Below are 17,781 nucleotides of genomic sequence, written 5' to 3' on the forward strand. Positions count from 1 at the left end.
TAAGCATTGCCCCGGTTGTGTTCCAAAGCTTGTTGGAGCGGTTGCTCCAAGGACTCAGTGGTGTCGTCCCGTACTTTGGCGATGTCTTCATTTCTGCCTCCTGCCATAAGGAACTGATGTCCCGGCTGTGGGCCGTTTTACAGAAATTTCAACAAATGAGACTGAAAGTGAAGCGTGAAAAATGCCAGATTGCTATCAGTCAAGTCGAATTCCTGGGGTTCCTGGTTGATGCTCAGGGCATCCATCCCACCGCTGCCAAAACCAAAGCTATTGTGGAGGCCCCTACACTGGCCTCGAGGGCTGAACGCCAAGCCTTCCTTGGACTACTGAATTTCTATGCCATGTTCCTCCCCCACAAGGCCTCTGTGACTGAACCGCTCCACCGCCTGCTGGACCTTAACGCTCCCTAGGTCTGGGGCCTCTTTCAAAGTGGTGAAACAACTGCTGGTGTCAAACGCTGTGCTCACACAATACAGCAAACACTTGCCCCTGTTGCTGGCCTGTGACGCTTCTCAGTATGGGGTCGGTGCGGTCCTGTGCCACCAGTTGCTTAACGGCGCAAAGGTGCCGGTGGCGTTTTTCTCCAACCCCATCCGCAGCTGAAAGTAACTATGCACAAATTGACAAGGAAGCCTTTGCAATTGTGGCCGGGGTCTGACGGTTCCACCACTATGTTTACAGCTGCCGGTTCCAGATTGTCACTGACCACAAGCCGCTCCTCGGGTTGCTCGCTGGGGACAGGCAAGCTCCGCAGGTGATGTCCCCTCGCATGACCCGGTCGTTTGTATTCCTAGCTGCTTATGACTATTCCCTGAACCACCGCCCGGGCAAGCAAATCGCCCACGTCGATGCCTTGAGTAAATGCCCTCTGCCGGACACTCTTGAAGACCCTGTGCCCATGTCTTCCATGTTACTGGTGGAAGACCTTGGCCTGCCGGTCACGGCTGCTGACATCGCCCGATTGTCTGCAAAGGATCAGGTAATCTCCCGGGTTTTAGATTGAGTGAAGAGGGGGTGGCCTAGGGACAGCGTAGGGCCAGAATTCCTCCCGTACAAGACTCAGCTGCTGGAGCTCTCTGTACCGAGTGGCTTCCTGTTATGGGGCCATCGCGTTATTGTACCGCCCCAGCTCAGGACTACTGTCCTGCAGCAGCTTCACTGTGCCCATCCCGGCATTGTACGGATGAAGGTGTTGGGGCGTAGTTACTTATGGTGGCCTAAGCTAGATCAGGACATAACCGACAATGTCTCCCGGTGCCCCCAATGTCAGGGCTCTCAGGCAGCTTCACCTAGGGCAGAGCCTCGGGAATGGGAACAACCTACCTCTCTGTGGTCCCGCCTACATGTAGACCTTGCTGGCCCCATTCAGGGACAGGTCCTCCTCATTGTGTTGGACATGTTTTCTACATAGCTGGAGGTTGTCAGAATGCCATCCACCACTGCGGATGCACTGATAGGGGCCTTCAGGAGGTTGTTCGCCACCCATAGGATCCCGGATGTGCTGGTGTCTGACAATGGACCTCAGCTGGTGTCCACCAAATTTGAGGGTTTTCTGGCCTCTATGGGGGTTCGTCACGCATTGATTTCCCCCTTCCACCTGGCTAGCAATGGTTTGGCGGAGCACATAGTCCACTCCTCCAAGGAGGCCCTTGTCAAAATGAGCCCAGCTGGTTGGCAGGAACGCATCGATACTTTCCTGCTGGCCCATCACAGAACACCGTGCCTAGATACCAACATGAGCCCTGCAGAGCTATTAATGGTCTGACACCTTAGAACCGCCCTTGATCGGCTGCACCGCAATTACACTACTCCTAAGCCTTTAGGCTCCAGGGATGGAACACGATCTTTCATGTGGGGGGAGGCAGTATACGCTAGGAATTACGTAGGACACCCTTTGTGGCTACCGGGTGTTGTGATTGACAAGACTGGGCCCTGTTCTTACAGGATGAAGCTGGACGACGGCCGGGAGTGGCAGTGCCACTGTGACCAGTTGTGGGCCAAATGAGGAAACCCGGCGGAGCTGCCTGCCCAGTCCCAGAGGGAGGACGGCACCATGCCTGGAAACGCAGCCCCTGCGAACATTCTTGCAGCCGGCCCAGAAGTACGAAACAGCAACTTACCTACTTGCAAGACTACGCTTGCGCGAACGTGGTGGGAAGGAGTGTCACATTCTGAGCATGCTCACCAAGTTTGTGTAATGGCGGGAGACAGCCGACAGCTGATTGGCTTACTATCTGACAGCGCTGAGTATAAAAAGGGAGCTGTCAGATGAGAAGCCTGCTGTTCCTGTCTTGAAGCCGGTTCCTACTGTTAGCTTGTTGTGTTAAAAGGAATAAACTTGTTAAGCCTTCATTCCTGTCTCCGCCTCAGTCATTCCGGCCATAACCGACTGTCCTAGTACACAATAGTATCCCTTATCACCTCGCAAGCATTAGAGATCACTATTTCACTACTAAGTGAAGTGGGATTTATTTTTCAGCCCCATTCATTGTAGCAAGGGAGCAGGAGACAAGATCTCTGAGGGAATATTTGTGCTTCAGATAAACGAGTTGGAAAAGATGTGGGCTTTGCACAGTTTCTGCTGGTCTTTTTTAAGGAACACTTTGTGGATCATAGCTTGTGGACTACAAATTGCAGTAAGAATAGTTTTCTGATGATGGTCCTTCATCTAGGAAGACGTCTTCAGAAAAGGCTGAGCTACACATGATTCTGGTAGTTGGATGAAGTTTGGAGACTGCATAGGGAGAGGTATAGGGAGTGTAGAATGGGCAGGTAAGGGTGGAGGACTAAACTGAGAGCAGAAGAAGAACCCCAAAGGGAAGATGGGCATAAAAGTTCTGCTAAGGTAGGTATTAATTATTTGCAAGAATGCTAGAATAAAGAGTTGGAACATCCCATAGTAATAAATCAGTGTCTGAATCCTTATACAGTATCAAAATGTTACCTATAATATTTAGAGGAGACTAATTCAAGTTTTTGTTTCATGTTTAAACAATGATGCCGTGCTGATATATCTTTAGACAAAAGGATTGGCTGTTATGTTGGAATTATTAAGCAGAGAAAGCACATGTTCATGACAATTTCCAGTCTCTCATCCATCTGACGACAGCTAAATCTACACTTTAAGTCCGGGTGTGCATACAATCCCCTCGCATTTGGTTTCACAGAGTTTTAATATTGTAAAAGAAGCATAGAAATTTCATTATGCCATTTCTATAATAGGATATGGTTATGTTTGGTAATGTTTGTCCTTCCTCAAGTTTAGTCTGAGATTAAGAGATGCAGTCACTGTTCTGTCCCCTAACCATTTGAGGTTTGTGGGCAGATATCTTTTCTAGTTCTACCATATATGTAGAACTAGATGTGTTTATAGCGTATCACGCATGGTCTTAACATAGATTTACGAAAGGGCATTATTATATTGGCAGTTTGCCTTTCAGTTCTGCTCTTATTAAGTGTGTTTTTTTACAGCAACTGCACATTCATTCCATTAATATATATGTGAAATTGGGGTACAGTATTTCGTAAAACCAATATCCTGACTGCTGGAGGAAAAATTGCAGTTACTGTATGCATTAATATTACATTAATATTACATATACTGGCCAATGGTCTTAATTTTTAAATGAACTGATGATAATTCATGGTTGCTGAATCTATTTCACTGCAATGGATTTTAATTAACCAGATTTATCACCATTCCCCAAGCATTTATGACTGTATTAAACAATTATCTACCAGAATATTATAACTTTTAGAGTATTATATACCTATGAAAGTTTAAAAAATTGTGACCAGCATCACATACTGTATCTCACAGACATGGTCGTTTTTTCTAATGGTTATCCCAGTGGTGGGATTCAGCCAATTCGCACCAGTTCAGGAGAACTGGTTAACTTTCTGAGCAGTTTGGGGAACTAGTTGTTGGAAGAAATCATTAGGGCAGAGAACTGGTTATTAAATTATTACAAGTTAAATTATTTGAATTCCACCACTGGGTCACCTGCATATGTACCATTGGGTGGACGAAGTATGGCACTGCCCAATACTCTGTGATCATTGCAGTTTTTGCAAAGGGTAAACTTTGCAGGTGTGCATATTCTCCCATAATCTCCATCATGCAGTGTCCTATATGAGTAGGCTTCTTTCCTTTTTCAAATATTGAAATGAATGCTGAGAATATAAGAAAGTGAGAGGTTTTTCCCCACATAATGGGATGCAATGGTGAAATTGTCTCAAGATGTTTGTGTAAGATTTATAAGCACAATCATTTTATTTGTTCCCCATGTATATATACAGATCTTTGTCCAATGAATATATCCAATGAAACAAACAAACAAAATAAAGCATCATGATGAACCAAACATCTGTGACTGAATTCCTTCTGCTTGGTCTTTCCAAAAACTTGAGGATCCGTCTTTTTTTGCTTGGACTTTTTTCAATCGTCTATGTTCTGACTCTGGTGTACAACACAATCATCCTGATGCTCATTTGGCTGGATATGCGACTCCACACTCCCATGTATTTCTTCCTGGGCCAACTTGCCTGTGTAGACATCTGCTATACTTCCAGCACAGTCCCCCAGATGTTGGCTAACCTTCAAAGCCCAAGACAAACCATCTCATTGGCTGCCTGTGCCATACAGATGCATATTTTCCTGGCATTGGCTATTACTGAGTGCATTTTGCTTGCAGTAATGGCATATGATAGGTATGTAGCAATATGCCACCCACTGCATTATGTCTTCCTCATGAACAAGACAGTGTGCATGAAATTAGCCTTGATCTGCTGGACTATTGGTTTTTTATTGCCAGTGGTCCATTCTGTTCTTACCTGGCAATTGCCGTTCTGTGGTTCTAATTTGATTGATCATTTCTTTTGTGAAATGCCGGCTTTGCTGAAGCTAGCATGTGCCAATACCCAAATGGTTCAAACGGTTACTTCAATGGGGTGCATTTTCACCTTACTTATTCCCATCTCCTTTATCTTGATGACTTATATCCGCATCTTAGTGGCCATTTTAAAAATCCAATCTGTGCAAGGGCAACACAAAGCTTTCTTTACATGTGGTTCCCATATGACCGTTGTGGTTCTTTTCTATGGGAGCGCCATATTTATGTACATGCGACCAGAGTCCAGCCATTCTTCAGGCCAGGACAAAATAGTTTCTCTTTTCTACAGCATTGTCGCACCCATATTCAATCCCATGATATACTGTCTAAACAGCAAGACAATGAAAGATGCCTTTCTAAAAATGCTGCAATGATGTAACTTTTGAATGATAATTAAATAGCAAAAAGGGCCACTTTTTGAGCTTTAATACCATTATATGAAGTTTCCAAAAGATGACATAATTAATTTACGAGCCTCGAGACAATGTTCAAAAGAAAAGAAGTCATTTATTAGGATCAACATTTTGGCATGTTCTTTTGTGAAGCCGATTGTGGATTTCCGGTTAATGATCTTTGCACTGTGTCCCTAGCTCTCCCCTCCCTCAGTCTGTGTCATAAATCATATCCACCAACGAGGTTGTAGAAATATGAGATCCAACTCTGGCCAAAGGTATGCATGGAATCCTTCCTCCAATGTCAACTTGATAATAGTCATGGTAATGCTTTGCAAGTTGACACGTTACTCTAATAGCAGTCTCACTCTGGCAATGGAACAAATATGTTGTAATAAACAATGGTCCACATTATTATTACTATTTATCATAACTAATTAAAAATAATCTATATGAGTTTTTACAGATTGACTGATTAAGTAATTCTTCATAAATGTCCACATTAGAGAAATTATGGGTGATTTCTGATTGAGCCTATTTCTCCCTGGAATAGCATCTGCAAATGGAGCAAAAATTCCCTTTCTCTGCAGACCAATGTGACTATCCTCACTAGTTTTAAAGCATTGGGATGTCTTCTGAAAAGTATTTTGGAAACACACAGGATGCTTCTGTACTGAGTAGGGAAGAGCAACCAGGTTAAGTCCACCATGCAAGTAACAGTCTGTTCACAATAAGACACAATTGCAAAAAAATGATTCCTTTTTTTTAAGTGATAAATATTACATTAGGTAACTTCTTAGAGGAAGTATTTCCTTAAATGCACTAAAGCAGGAAGTGTTTATGCAAAAATGCTCCCTGTTGTAAATTTTTAATTGACACAACAGGCTTTTGTTTGAAAATAGAAAATCTGTTCTCTAATCAAGAAGAAAGCTTTTAATCAACTGAGTAATCAGTAATATTTCCACAAAGTACAATTTATGCTTTTCCCCTGGTTTGGATTCCAGACAAATCAATCTATATAAATAAAAATGTAAAGGTTGTTTGTTCAAAATCGCTAATCTCCTAAAGTTCTTCACCGATTGCTTTGATATTTTGACACAACGTTGCATTTGAATACGCGAATGTTTTTATATACGTATATTATATAGATGTCACAACTGTGACAGGTAAAATCATGATGTTTTGTAAAAACATGCTTTTTTGAAAACCAGCGCCATGTGGTGGACGTATAAGCCACACACGCTATACTAAATATAGCATATATACTACCCCCGGCCAGCCCAGCCGAGCTCCAGAGGAGGCGGAGGCGGAGTGTCTCTTCAGCCTGGCCGGCTGCGCACGCTCTCTGCCCCCCTCACAGAGAGCCAGCTATGGCCTCACCAAGGCGGTTCCGATGGGGCGGCGGCAGTGGTGTCAGCCTGAGATGCAGCGGGGCTGGGGCGGCCCCTGGGTGCCCCGTGAGGTGGTACATTGAGGACTTCTCCTCCAAGATCCTGGACATCTCACTCTCCTGGGCCACCGACTTGGGCACAGCTCCTCCGAGGAGATGCTCAACAACTTCCATGAGGCCAACAGCCCTGGCGCTGTCTTCCCCAACCAGCCTCCCCAAGTCCTGACCAATGGCAGCACCCACCTGCTACCCCACTACGCCCAGACTGGACCACAGCAACGTGTGTCCAGGTACAGCTAGTTTATCAATAAAGGACAATATTTGTAGCTCAGGGTTGAAATCCCAAAATGCCAGGGAATATCTAGAAGCCTGGCATTCTGACAAATCAGCCATCAACAGATAGATAGACATTAACAACCTCTATAGACTATGCAAATTAGACTACCACCCAGATCAAAAAAGGAACAGAAAGACCCAAGGACCTCTCTACCAGCAATCAGCACCCAGATCAGCATAGGTTAACTCCAAAGTTAACATCAGACCAGCGGTGGGTTTCAACTGGTTCGTGGCGGTCCCTGCGAACCGGTTGGTCGGCGAACCCAGAAGTAAGTAACTTCCGGGAACGGCGAAGGGCCTGCCTGCCCGCCCGCGGACCTTACTCAGTTTTGACGAGTTCTGTGCTTCCACGCATGCGCAGGACGCATACAGCGCCTGCGCGATCCTCCAGGAGCAGCTGGAGCATCGCGCAGACGCTAGTACGCATGCGTGCACCGCGCGTGTGCACGAGGACGCCGCCGGCCTCGTTCCAACCGAACTGGTTGGAACGGGGCGAGAAACCAACCCCTGCATCAGACCAACAATCAAATAAAGAATACTCCAATCAAGAAACTGCCAATGAAGACAACAGTAAACAGCCCAACCAAAGACTATCTAAGTCTATCTCCACCAACATTGACAGGGCAAGCCACCAGAATATCAATTTAGCAAACTATACTCTTTATTAGAACTGATGATGTTACCTAGTCTGCACGAAAACAACAAGTCCAGACAGCACTCAAATCAATTACAGTAATCTATACAAACGAATTAAACACTGTAGCCATAATTATCAAATGCCAGTCCAAAGACATTTACAAAATGCATAACTGAAGTGGCAAGTTCACATATTCTCACAAATTATGGCGAGCAACATTGAATTCTTTCATAAATAGACAATTTGACTTGGGAATAATCAAAAAGACGGACTTTGCAGAGAAATCTCATTATTCCAACATCACCCATGCAGCAGCGGAAGCTGCTAATAACACTGTAGCCATTCGAACAAATTGGGGACAAGAACTGCAATGTCACCTGTATGTCCATGCAGTGCATATTCTCCTGGCTGTGCCAGAGCAAATGTAATTTATCTACTCAGATTTAAAAAATTGATGCTGATGGAAATTATTGATGGATAGATAGTAAATGTGTAATGCACAACTCTATTCCAGCTGCCAATACAGCTTCACAAAGAACTCTTACTATTCCCTGTATGGCAGTTGCTTATCAGTGTCCCTTATAGGATTGAGTGACTGCGCACTGGGAACCAGGAACTATTACTTTCCATTACCAAAATGTCAACACCACACTGAGAGGCCTTTATGTATTTATTTGAAGCATGCCGTAAAGGATAGAAAGACAGAGAGTCTTGCCTCATAAATGGTGCAGACTATTAGAAAGGGAACAAAATCCACACTATTCTGGAGAGTTGCCTAGGTACAGTTCCAACAAGGCAGTTGTATTCTCTGCCTTTGCAAAGAGCTGCCCCAAGTGAAGCCACATGCAGTAGTCCAACTGAATGATGTCAACGCTTGGATCACTCACTTGTCCAGGAACAGCATGTCCACTATAAATGGTCAAAAGCTCTTTTAGGTTCAGCTTCCACCTGCTCTTCCAGCAGAAGCTATAAACCTTCAGAATAGATTTTTAAGGAAAGTGTAAGCCCATCTAGACCAATAGCTGGAGTATCCATCACTTCTGTACTGACAGTAACTTTGTCTTGCTAGGATTCAGTTTCAGACAGTTTCATCCAATCCAGTACCATATAGACTCTAGCAATTCTCTACTATATCACCTACTCCGGCTGGGATAGAAATGTTAAGCTAGATATAATCAACATGTTGATATCAAATCCCTGACAGGTAATTATTCCAAAGTCTTTGCGCAAAAGTTAAACAAGATGTGAGAGCGTTATTGCAAAAATGGCTCAAAAAAAAAAAATCCACTATGTGAAAATCCCAAATTGGCTATCACCGACAGAAAGGACAACCATCCAAATTTTATAGATTTGAACAAAATGCTAAGGTGCAGAGATTTAATTGATAGACAGGGAAATTTAAAAACAATTGAAGAATTGGCAGAACAGAACATGAAAGTTGACTGGCTAACTTACCTCCAAATCAAAACTAAATACAATAATGATACTAAATTATATGACATCGAAAGAGAATTGGATAAAATTATTCAAAGCCCAGATAGAAAGATGATAGGGAGAATATATAAATTTCTCCTCAAGTATAAAAACCAGTACAAAATGTTTTACAGATGGCATCTGGCACCAACAAGATTAGGTAAAATCTTAACAAATACCTCCCCAAAATGTTGAAAATGCAAATCAATACACGGAACATATTACCATTTATGGTGGACCTGTGAGGAGGCTAAATTTTTTTGGAAAAAGATCAAAAATTGGATGGAGGCAATAACAGGGGTTAGAATAGAATGGAAACCTGAAGTGTTTTTTTTTTTTAGGAATAATGTCTGCAAAATACAAAAAAGAAACCCAGTATTTAACACTACATATAATTACGGGTGGCAAGGATTGCCTTTGTCCAGAAATGGAAAAACAAATTAACTCCGAGCGAAGATGAAATAATAAGAAAGGTTATGGATTGTGCTGAAATGGACAAACTAACTAAAGAAATCCAGGGAAAAGAAGAATCAGAATTCTACCAGATATGGGATAAATGGTATAGGTGGATGGAGGAAAGAAACAAGAATCAATGAAGGAATATAACAAAACTCAAAAATAATAGTTATGACTAAAATAAGAAGGTTAAGAATGGTGAAATCTGAATGAAATACAATAGAAGGGGAAATAATATAAGGTGAGTGGTATCGATTGATAATTGCTATTAGAAAGAACAGGAAGCCCCTGTTTGTATTGTATTGTGTAAATGTGGTATACGTCTAAGTTTTGTGCGTGTGTATTTTACATATTTGTTAATAAAAAAAACGTGAGAGGATTAATTTTTGGAAACACAAGGACTCAACCGTTCCTTCTGCAGCTAAATCAGACAGAACTACCAGGAAGATCAGAATTCCTGCAAAACAGTTTCTCCAATCTTCAACCTTCACAGATGTCCCAAATGAATTCCATGATGAATTGTATTGTAAAAAATTAAAACTCACTCCTAGAAAAATGCAATATCCTGGGAAATATTGAAGAGGCAGAATATTATATTTCCCTGGATAAGAAATGGAGAAACATGTTTTGAGGCAGAAAACAGCCTCACTCTTAATAGCCCCCACCTTTGTCAATGGGCCATTAAAAGGCCTGAGTCAGTCTATTCTACATAACAAAGTTCCCCCTTCAGCTCCAGGGTGATGGGATTAAGGCATAATAATATTAGCCCTTTACCCATCTCACCACAGGGCACCTGGGAAGAAGCAATGCTCAACCAAGCTTGGACTCAAAGCACAGCCAACCGAGTTGCCCCTGCATGGCCCCATGGGAGTCTGATAACCAATCAGAATACAAGCTCAGGTTCAAAGCCCAGAGTGGGCATGAAACCAGGAACTTTCAGCATCTCTGCTTCTTTTTCTTCTTCATCCAACATCTGGAAGCATGTGATCCCCCTTTTCTGTTCAGAACCTCAAGCCATGTGGTCCTGTTCATCATTAAACCAACTTTCCAAGCAGCCTCCATGTTTCCAGTGTCTTTTTCCTCACTTGGAACTGAACCCAGAAGGACATTTCTTCCAACAGTATCAAATACTACTAAAAAATCTCACATAAAAAGAAAAAAGTGTTCTGTATCTCTGAAGGTTTTGCTACAGGTCATCCATAAGAGCAAGCAATCTGGTTTGAGTTTTTTGTGTTCAACTACAGTATATACCCAAAAGGACAAGTACCAATTAACCAGTATTTCTTAAAATTCTAGACAGAAAAAAATGGAAATACATTAGGGAACATTAGTATCTTTGGCTCCCAATAGATTTGAAAATAGCCAACAAATTGTAGGTGTGTTTAAACTCGGTTCACTCGATTGGCAGATGGAAAGGTTGATTACATGAAGAGCACTCACAGTAGTCATATTTTGAGAGGATCCTTTGACTTCAGTAGTTCTTTGCTCTAATGTATATGTGATGGTCTAGACCAGAGTTTCTCAGCTTTACCAACTTTAAGGTGAATGGAATCCAATTCCCACTGGAATTCTGGTTGAGGATTTCTGGGAATTGAAGTATATTCGAAGTTGCTAAAACTGAGAAACACTGGTCTAGATCCAAGTGGAGGTCTCCAGGGCATCAAACAGCAATTTCTTTTATGAAAGCTCCACTGAATTTGAGGTCTCCTTCAGAAGAAGCATGTGTTTTGCTACGAGTGCTAGTTCCTCCCATAACAACAGACATTTAAAACTGAAGTGAAGATGTCTTTCTGCTCACAAATAAAAGCGGGAAGAAATACTGCATGCAATACAGGCAAAAACAGAGTAAACCTTCCCACAACATTACAACTAACAGGTGGGTGCATTGCAGTGCACTGTTTGTATTTTTTAATTGAAAATCAATACAATGCTTTAGCACCTAGATATAGTATGGTGATTGAAATTAATTAAACATAACAAAAAAGAGAAAACAAATTAATAAAAAAAATAATTTTAAAGATCCATATTATTATAGCCATTAATAATAGCATAAAAGTAATTCAATCCTTATGTTCATCATTAAATCTATGCCGTAGAGAAACATATTGCTTCACTTCTCATCTTTGGAGCATTGAGACTGTTCAAAAATAGACAACAGATTCAATCCATTCTTTAAAATTAAGAAGGCAAATTTCTTTACATGAAGGTAAAATTATCTTCTTTGCCATGCTGTAATTTCAATAGAGCTGAAACTCTTCATGAGACGAAATATTCCATTCTTTAGGTATACAGTTTGAGATTATATTAGGATCCTTCACTTTATTTCTTCTCAAAATTATTCTAACGTATATAGTAATCTGAAATCAAACTGATTCTAGTTGGACAGGATCAGTTCATAAGAATCTTCAAATTTCTTGCTATGCCAACATAAAAAAAATCTAATGTGTAACACTTTTTACAAACATTTTTAAGATGTCCAATGAAGATGAAATAATATTTTTGTTAAATTAATATCAAATTATATCATAAGAATAATATTGTCGTGGGCTCATTGATTCTCCAAAAATTAATACTCTCATTTTTATTCCAAAATACAGATATATAACTAATACTGACTTTCATTTACTTTGAAATTCCTTTTAATATTGAATTTTGGTTTTATTCAAGCACTACTTCTCTTAAAGATCTTTAAAGTGCAGGTATCTTGCTAAGAAAAATTTGTTGGAAAATAAATATTTTAAAGATCTTGAGATTGATCATCTCAAGATCTTTAAAATAATCATTAGGAATAGTATCGATCCCTTCTTTGGTCTAAGCATTATGCTAAATTATTAGGAAATCTTTGCACTATTTTAACATTTGTGTCATTTTGCAACAATTTCTTATGATTAGGAATCAAAATGTTGGTATTTAAGGCTGGAAAGGAAGAATCCTATTTAATGTACCTGAATCCTAAAACATATCAGATTTTCAGAGGTGTAACAAACTTACTTTCCAAAAAGACCCATGAGAAGAACATTCATAATTATTTTTCTATTTTTTAATAAATAAAATAAAGGCCCAAATACTCCTCTTCCATCTCTTCACCATCACTCTATAAGAGGTGGCATGCAGAGCCCTCTCTGTGTGCATGTGCGCCGTCCCCAGCTGTTCTTCTGATTTCCAGCGTGCACATGCCTGCCGGCCAGCGGGTCTTCGTGCGTGCCGGAGTGCTGGAAACCTGAAGACTGGGTTTCTGGCGCTCTGGCACGTGCATGCACATATGTTTTGGTTTGAGCACTTGGTGATGAAAAGGTTCGCCATCACTGCTCTATAGCCATTACAATAGTAACTAACCTCAATTTATCCAAGAACACTCAAGGGCTTTTGCCTGCCATAACACATTTTCTCATTAACTTTCTACATACAAAAATATCTAATGGGGGTTAATATTGGATACCTCTTAAATATATATACATTAAGTTCCATGTAATACTTATTTCAATAATTTTACAAAGTATATTAAATGAAATATTATTGTATGGTCCACTGAACCTTTCCTAATTCTTGGTGACTGGGTGGAAATGTCAATGCAGTTTTCTTGAGAATATTTTCAGAGGTAACTTTCTAGAGCTGAATACTGAGAGGCCCACAGTTACCATACATTGACTATATTATGTTCATGTTCTCTTGGCTTCTGGTCCAGCACCTTAAACAAGGGAGCAAACATTGGATAAGAATAACTCCTTCCAAATCTCCATGTTTCTTTATCCAAACAACGAGGTTAGTAAAGTATCTACTGCTTATCTCCCTGGCATTAAATAGAAGTAAAGCTATGCAGAAACAGAAGGACATATTTCTGAATGATTTGAAACAATGAGAATCAAGACGTTAATATAATTCAATCCTAGATTTAGAACAAATAAATAAATAAAAGCATTTCATAATCAGTTGGATTTAATGGAAGTTAATGGCACTTAAAAGTTGAACATTATTAAACAGAAACATTTTGAGAAATGTAAGGAAACAGATAAATCCAGCTTATCAACTGCATAAGAAATATGATACAGTAAAAGAATTGTTACCTCCATTTGGGATGGTTATTAGATAATTTTTTACAGCAAAGAAAATGAAAAGCAGTTTATTAAATATTAGTTTACATTATAAAATGAACAGACATCTGATCTGGAAAATGATCAAACAATATTTGAACAAAACTTTGCATACAAAATTTACTGATCACAAAATGAAGTTTTTAGTTATCCTCTAACTAATGACAGATTTTAGAAATCTTGTCTTTTTAAAAATAATTTTAGCAAATAGTCAAAATTTATGTGTTATGAATTTAAATTGGGGATACATATTATTTATTTACATTTATATATTATGTACTGACATAAAATCTAACATTTTATTTCACAGGGAAGACACTTTGATTTAAGAATACAGAGTAAAAATACTTGCGTACATGCCTCTTGTTTTCCCCATTTTGTACACAAATGTCAGATTTTCTAACTGATCTTAGACAGCTAGAAAACTTAGCATGCAGACAGGAGGGAACAGCTTTGAAGAACTACATAGCAAGCAGGCAACCTAAAGGAATGTTTAAAGCCATCATTTCCCTTTCTTCTGCAAAACATAGTAACTGGGCTTCTATTCTCTCAATGAGTCTACAGAAAATAATCAGTATAGGCAAAATCTTACAATGTTTACAGAATTACAGTTGATTTATTTTGCAATCATTTTTTTTTTTTGCAAAGTCTTTTCTTGACAGAATCAGAAGAGGAATTCACAGAACAAAAAAAAAAGTCCGTAATGAAAATAAACTGATTGGTCTAGAAAAATTGTATGTAGATATGTAAATTTTAGTAAATTCCCATGATTCCTAAAGAAGAGCAAAGCTCTCATGTACACTAATTTTCATGGTCCTTTGATGCACTGCTTGATTTTATTAGACAGACATTTATGATGAAATAAATGAGGCTATGTTATGTTTCCAATGCATTGACTCTGCTCCTCCCACTTTTTATTATCTTTATTTCATTTTAACAATTTGTTTCTTATTCTTTCACTTGACTTTGCTTTAGATGACTAACATTTCTGCTGATTATGAAGAAATGTTTGGTTTTCTACTTGTTTATTAGTTGTATGTCATCAGTGGTGGGATTCAGCCAGTTTGCACCTATTTGGGAGAACCGGTTGTTAACTTTCTAAACAATTTGGACAACTGGTTGTTGGAATAAATCTCATTTTGTTTTTTTCCACTTTACAGGCTAATCTTGTAAGGAAGGCAGGAAGGAAACATTCTGGTGTTGTTTCTAGCCTAATCTTGATTGCCCTGCTTACAGAAACTGCCTCTCCGGTTAACCCTTATTACATTGTAACAGCTAAGGTGAAGCGTCCATTGACATGAGTGATGTTGAGTTGGCCACGCCCACCCAGTCACATGTCCATTGAGCCACGCCTACCCAGCTGGTCATTAGGGCAGAGAACCAGTTGTTAAATTATTTGAATCCCACCACTGTATGTCACCCAGAGTCACTTTATTGTAAGAATGGCAGCCATATCAATAAGACATAATTTATTCATATAAAATGGACTAACAACACTGCAGGAAAAAAATGGTGTTACATAGTGATAATTAGAGAAAAAAAGAAATGTATGTAGTTCAAGAATATTTGATAAATGTATTTAATCCTATTTTTTATAGGACTCGTGACATTTGAGCCATGGTGGTGCAGTGGTTAGAACGCAGTACTGCAGGCTTCTTCTGTTGACAGCTGGCTAACTGCAGTTTGGCAATTCAATTCTCACCAGGCTCAAGGTTGACTCAGCCTTCCATCCTTCCGAGGTGGGTAAAATGAGGACCCATTTTGTTAGGGACAATATGCTGACTCTGTAAACCACTTAGAGAGGGCTGTGAAGTTGTATGTAAGTCTAAGTGCTAGTGCTATTTCAGATAGCAAGTCAATTTCCTTTTTTACAGAAGTGGAAGTGACTGATATTTATTATTCCAAATATGCTGTAGTTGACAGAATTTCCCTCTTGTACCTGTAAAATGAGATTGGGAAGTTATAATGGCAAACCAAACCTATGTGGCTGAATTCCATTTCCTTGGCCTTTCCAGAAGCTTGAAAATCCGTCTTTTATTGCTTGGACTTTTTTCAATTGTCTATGCTGTCACTCTGGTGGGCAATACAATCATCTTAATGCTCATATGGTTGGATGCCCGGCTCCACACCCCCATGTATTTCTTCCTGACCCATCTGGCTTGTGTGGACATCTGTTATACTTCCAGCACCATCCCCCAGATGCTGACCAACCTTCAAAGCCCAGGACAAGCCATCTCAGTGGCTGGATGTGCCATACAGATGTATATATTTCTGGCGTTGGCCACAGCAGAGTGTTTTCTCCTGGCAGTGATGGCCTATGATAGATATGTGGCAATATGCCATCCATTGCACTACAGAGTCCTCATGAACAAAACAATATGCATCTTTATGGCCATGGCATGCTGGACTAGTGGCCTCGTCCTCCCTGTGGTCCATACCGTTCTCACTTGGCAGTTGCCATTCTGTGGTCCTAACTTGATAGATCACTACTTTTGTGAAATGCCAGCTTTGCTGAAGCTGGCATGCGCTGATACCAGAGTTATTGAAAAGATTACTTCGGCGGGCTGCATTTTCACCTTGCTTATTCCTATAACTTTTATCACAATGACTTATATCCGCATTCTAGTAGCTATCTTGAAAACCCAATCTGCAAAAGGGCTGCACAAAGCTTTCTCCACATGTGGTTCCCACATGACAGTTGTGGTACTTTTCTATGGCAGCGCCATATTTATGTACATGAGACCTGAATCCAGTCACTCTCCAGGCCAGGATAAAATGATTTCTTTGTTTTATAGCATTGTCATTCCTTTGTGCAATCCCATTATTTACAGTTTGAAGAATAAGGATATAAAAAGAGCCTTGGCTAAAATCCTGCAGTTCTGAAGGCTTTCTGTAGTGCCAAACAAACAGATAAGATTCCTTGTAGTGGTCTATAAACTCTGGGCTGTTTCTTCTTTCGGGCAACAACACTTTATGGTGTCAGGCAGGATCTTTCTTCTATCTTTGATGGTTCCTGTTTTTATTTATTTATATTACTGATGATAAAAATGTAATCTGGAATCTTCTAGGAAATATCCTATTCAGTTTTTTCATTCTAGGATTAAGTGAGAACTTGAAAAATTTGAAATTAATATTTTAGTTATTACTTTCATTAAATCAACAATTGCTGCAGAAAAATACTATAGTGCAGTAGCAACAGGAGTTGACATATACAGATGTTACTTAAACAAATTGGATATTTGCCCCGATGACTATATAATGATACTATTTTATTCTGGTTTCTCGAGGCATACTCTCACAGGATCTTTGCACCACTCCAAGATCACTTTTGCATCTGTTTGATTTCTGTTATTGTAATCTGGGTTCATCTGAGTTGAAATAATTTTTACCTCAAACATAGTATGTTCAAAAGATTAAGTACAATCTGTTGGAAGAAATGTCCATCTGGGTTGAATTCCAAGTGGGAAGAAAAACACAAACATGGAGATTGCTTGGAAAGATGGTTTAAGGTGGACAGGACCACATGGTTTTGAGGTCCTGGGCCAAAAAAGAGCACATGGGTGTGTGTGTTATCTATCCTCTCTTGGGCTCCGCCTTGGAGCTTCCTGTTCCTGTTTAAGAAATGTATTCTGATTGGTTGTCAGACTCCCATGAGTTCATGGAGGGGTAATTTAGTAGTGTCTTTTGAGTCCCAACCTTGGTTGAATCTTGCTGGGTGATGTAATCTCCCCAGGTGCCATGTGGTGAGTTCTGTTGCTAGATGGGTAGAGGGCTAATCGTATCATGTCCTAAGGGCTATGTCTTTTGTGTTGTAGATAAACTGGCCCAGCCTTTCTGGGCTATTAACAAAGGTGGGGGCTGCTTTCCAAGAGCATGTTTCTCCTTTTCTCATCCAGGAAGGTATAATATTCTGCCTTTTTAATATTTCTTAGAATATTTCATTCTTCTAGGAGAGGGGTGGATGGCTAACTTCCTACAAATCTTTTGCTTGAAATGTTGTGCCTTGATGGAGTCTGTGGGTAATACATTACGCTATTGGCAGGAAACTTGTTTCCTGTTGTAAATAGCTGGGAGTCACCGGATTCGATCAACTTCAGAGATATGTAGCCTTTCA

At 40.1% G+C, this 17,781-nt stretch overlaps 1 protein-coding gene and 1 pseudogene across 1 annotated transcript; both read left to right on the plus strand.

Moving 5' to 3' along the window:
* Positions 1 to 4,351: 4,351 nt before the first annotated feature.
* LOC116506462 (olfactory receptor 2A12-like) lies at positions 4,352 to 5,266 on the plus strand. Its single transcript, XM_032214227.1, has one exon. The coding sequence runs from the start codon at positions 4,352 to 4,354 to the stop codon at positions 5,264 to 5,266; it is 915 nt and encodes a 304-aa protein (XP_032070118.1).
* A 10,366-nt stretch (positions 5,267 to 15,632) lies between these two features.
* On the plus strand, positions 15,633 to 16,706 carry LOC116505742 (annotated as a pseudogene).
* Positions 16,707 to 17,781: the final 1,075 nt, after the last annotated feature.

This window comes from Thamnophis elegans, chromosome 3, assembly GCF_009769535.1.
Source record: "Thamnophis elegans isolate rThaEle1 chromosome 3, rThaEle1.pri, whole genome shotgun sequence".
NCBI lineage: Eukaryota > Metazoa > Chordata > Lepidosauria > Squamata > Colubridae > Thamnophis > Thamnophis elegans.

Excerpts from the sequence above, each read along its gene's own strand:
- LOC116506462 (XM_032214227.1), top strand. The coding sequence starts at position 4,352 with ATGATGAACCAAACATCTGTGACTGAATTCCTTCTGCTTGGTCTTTCC.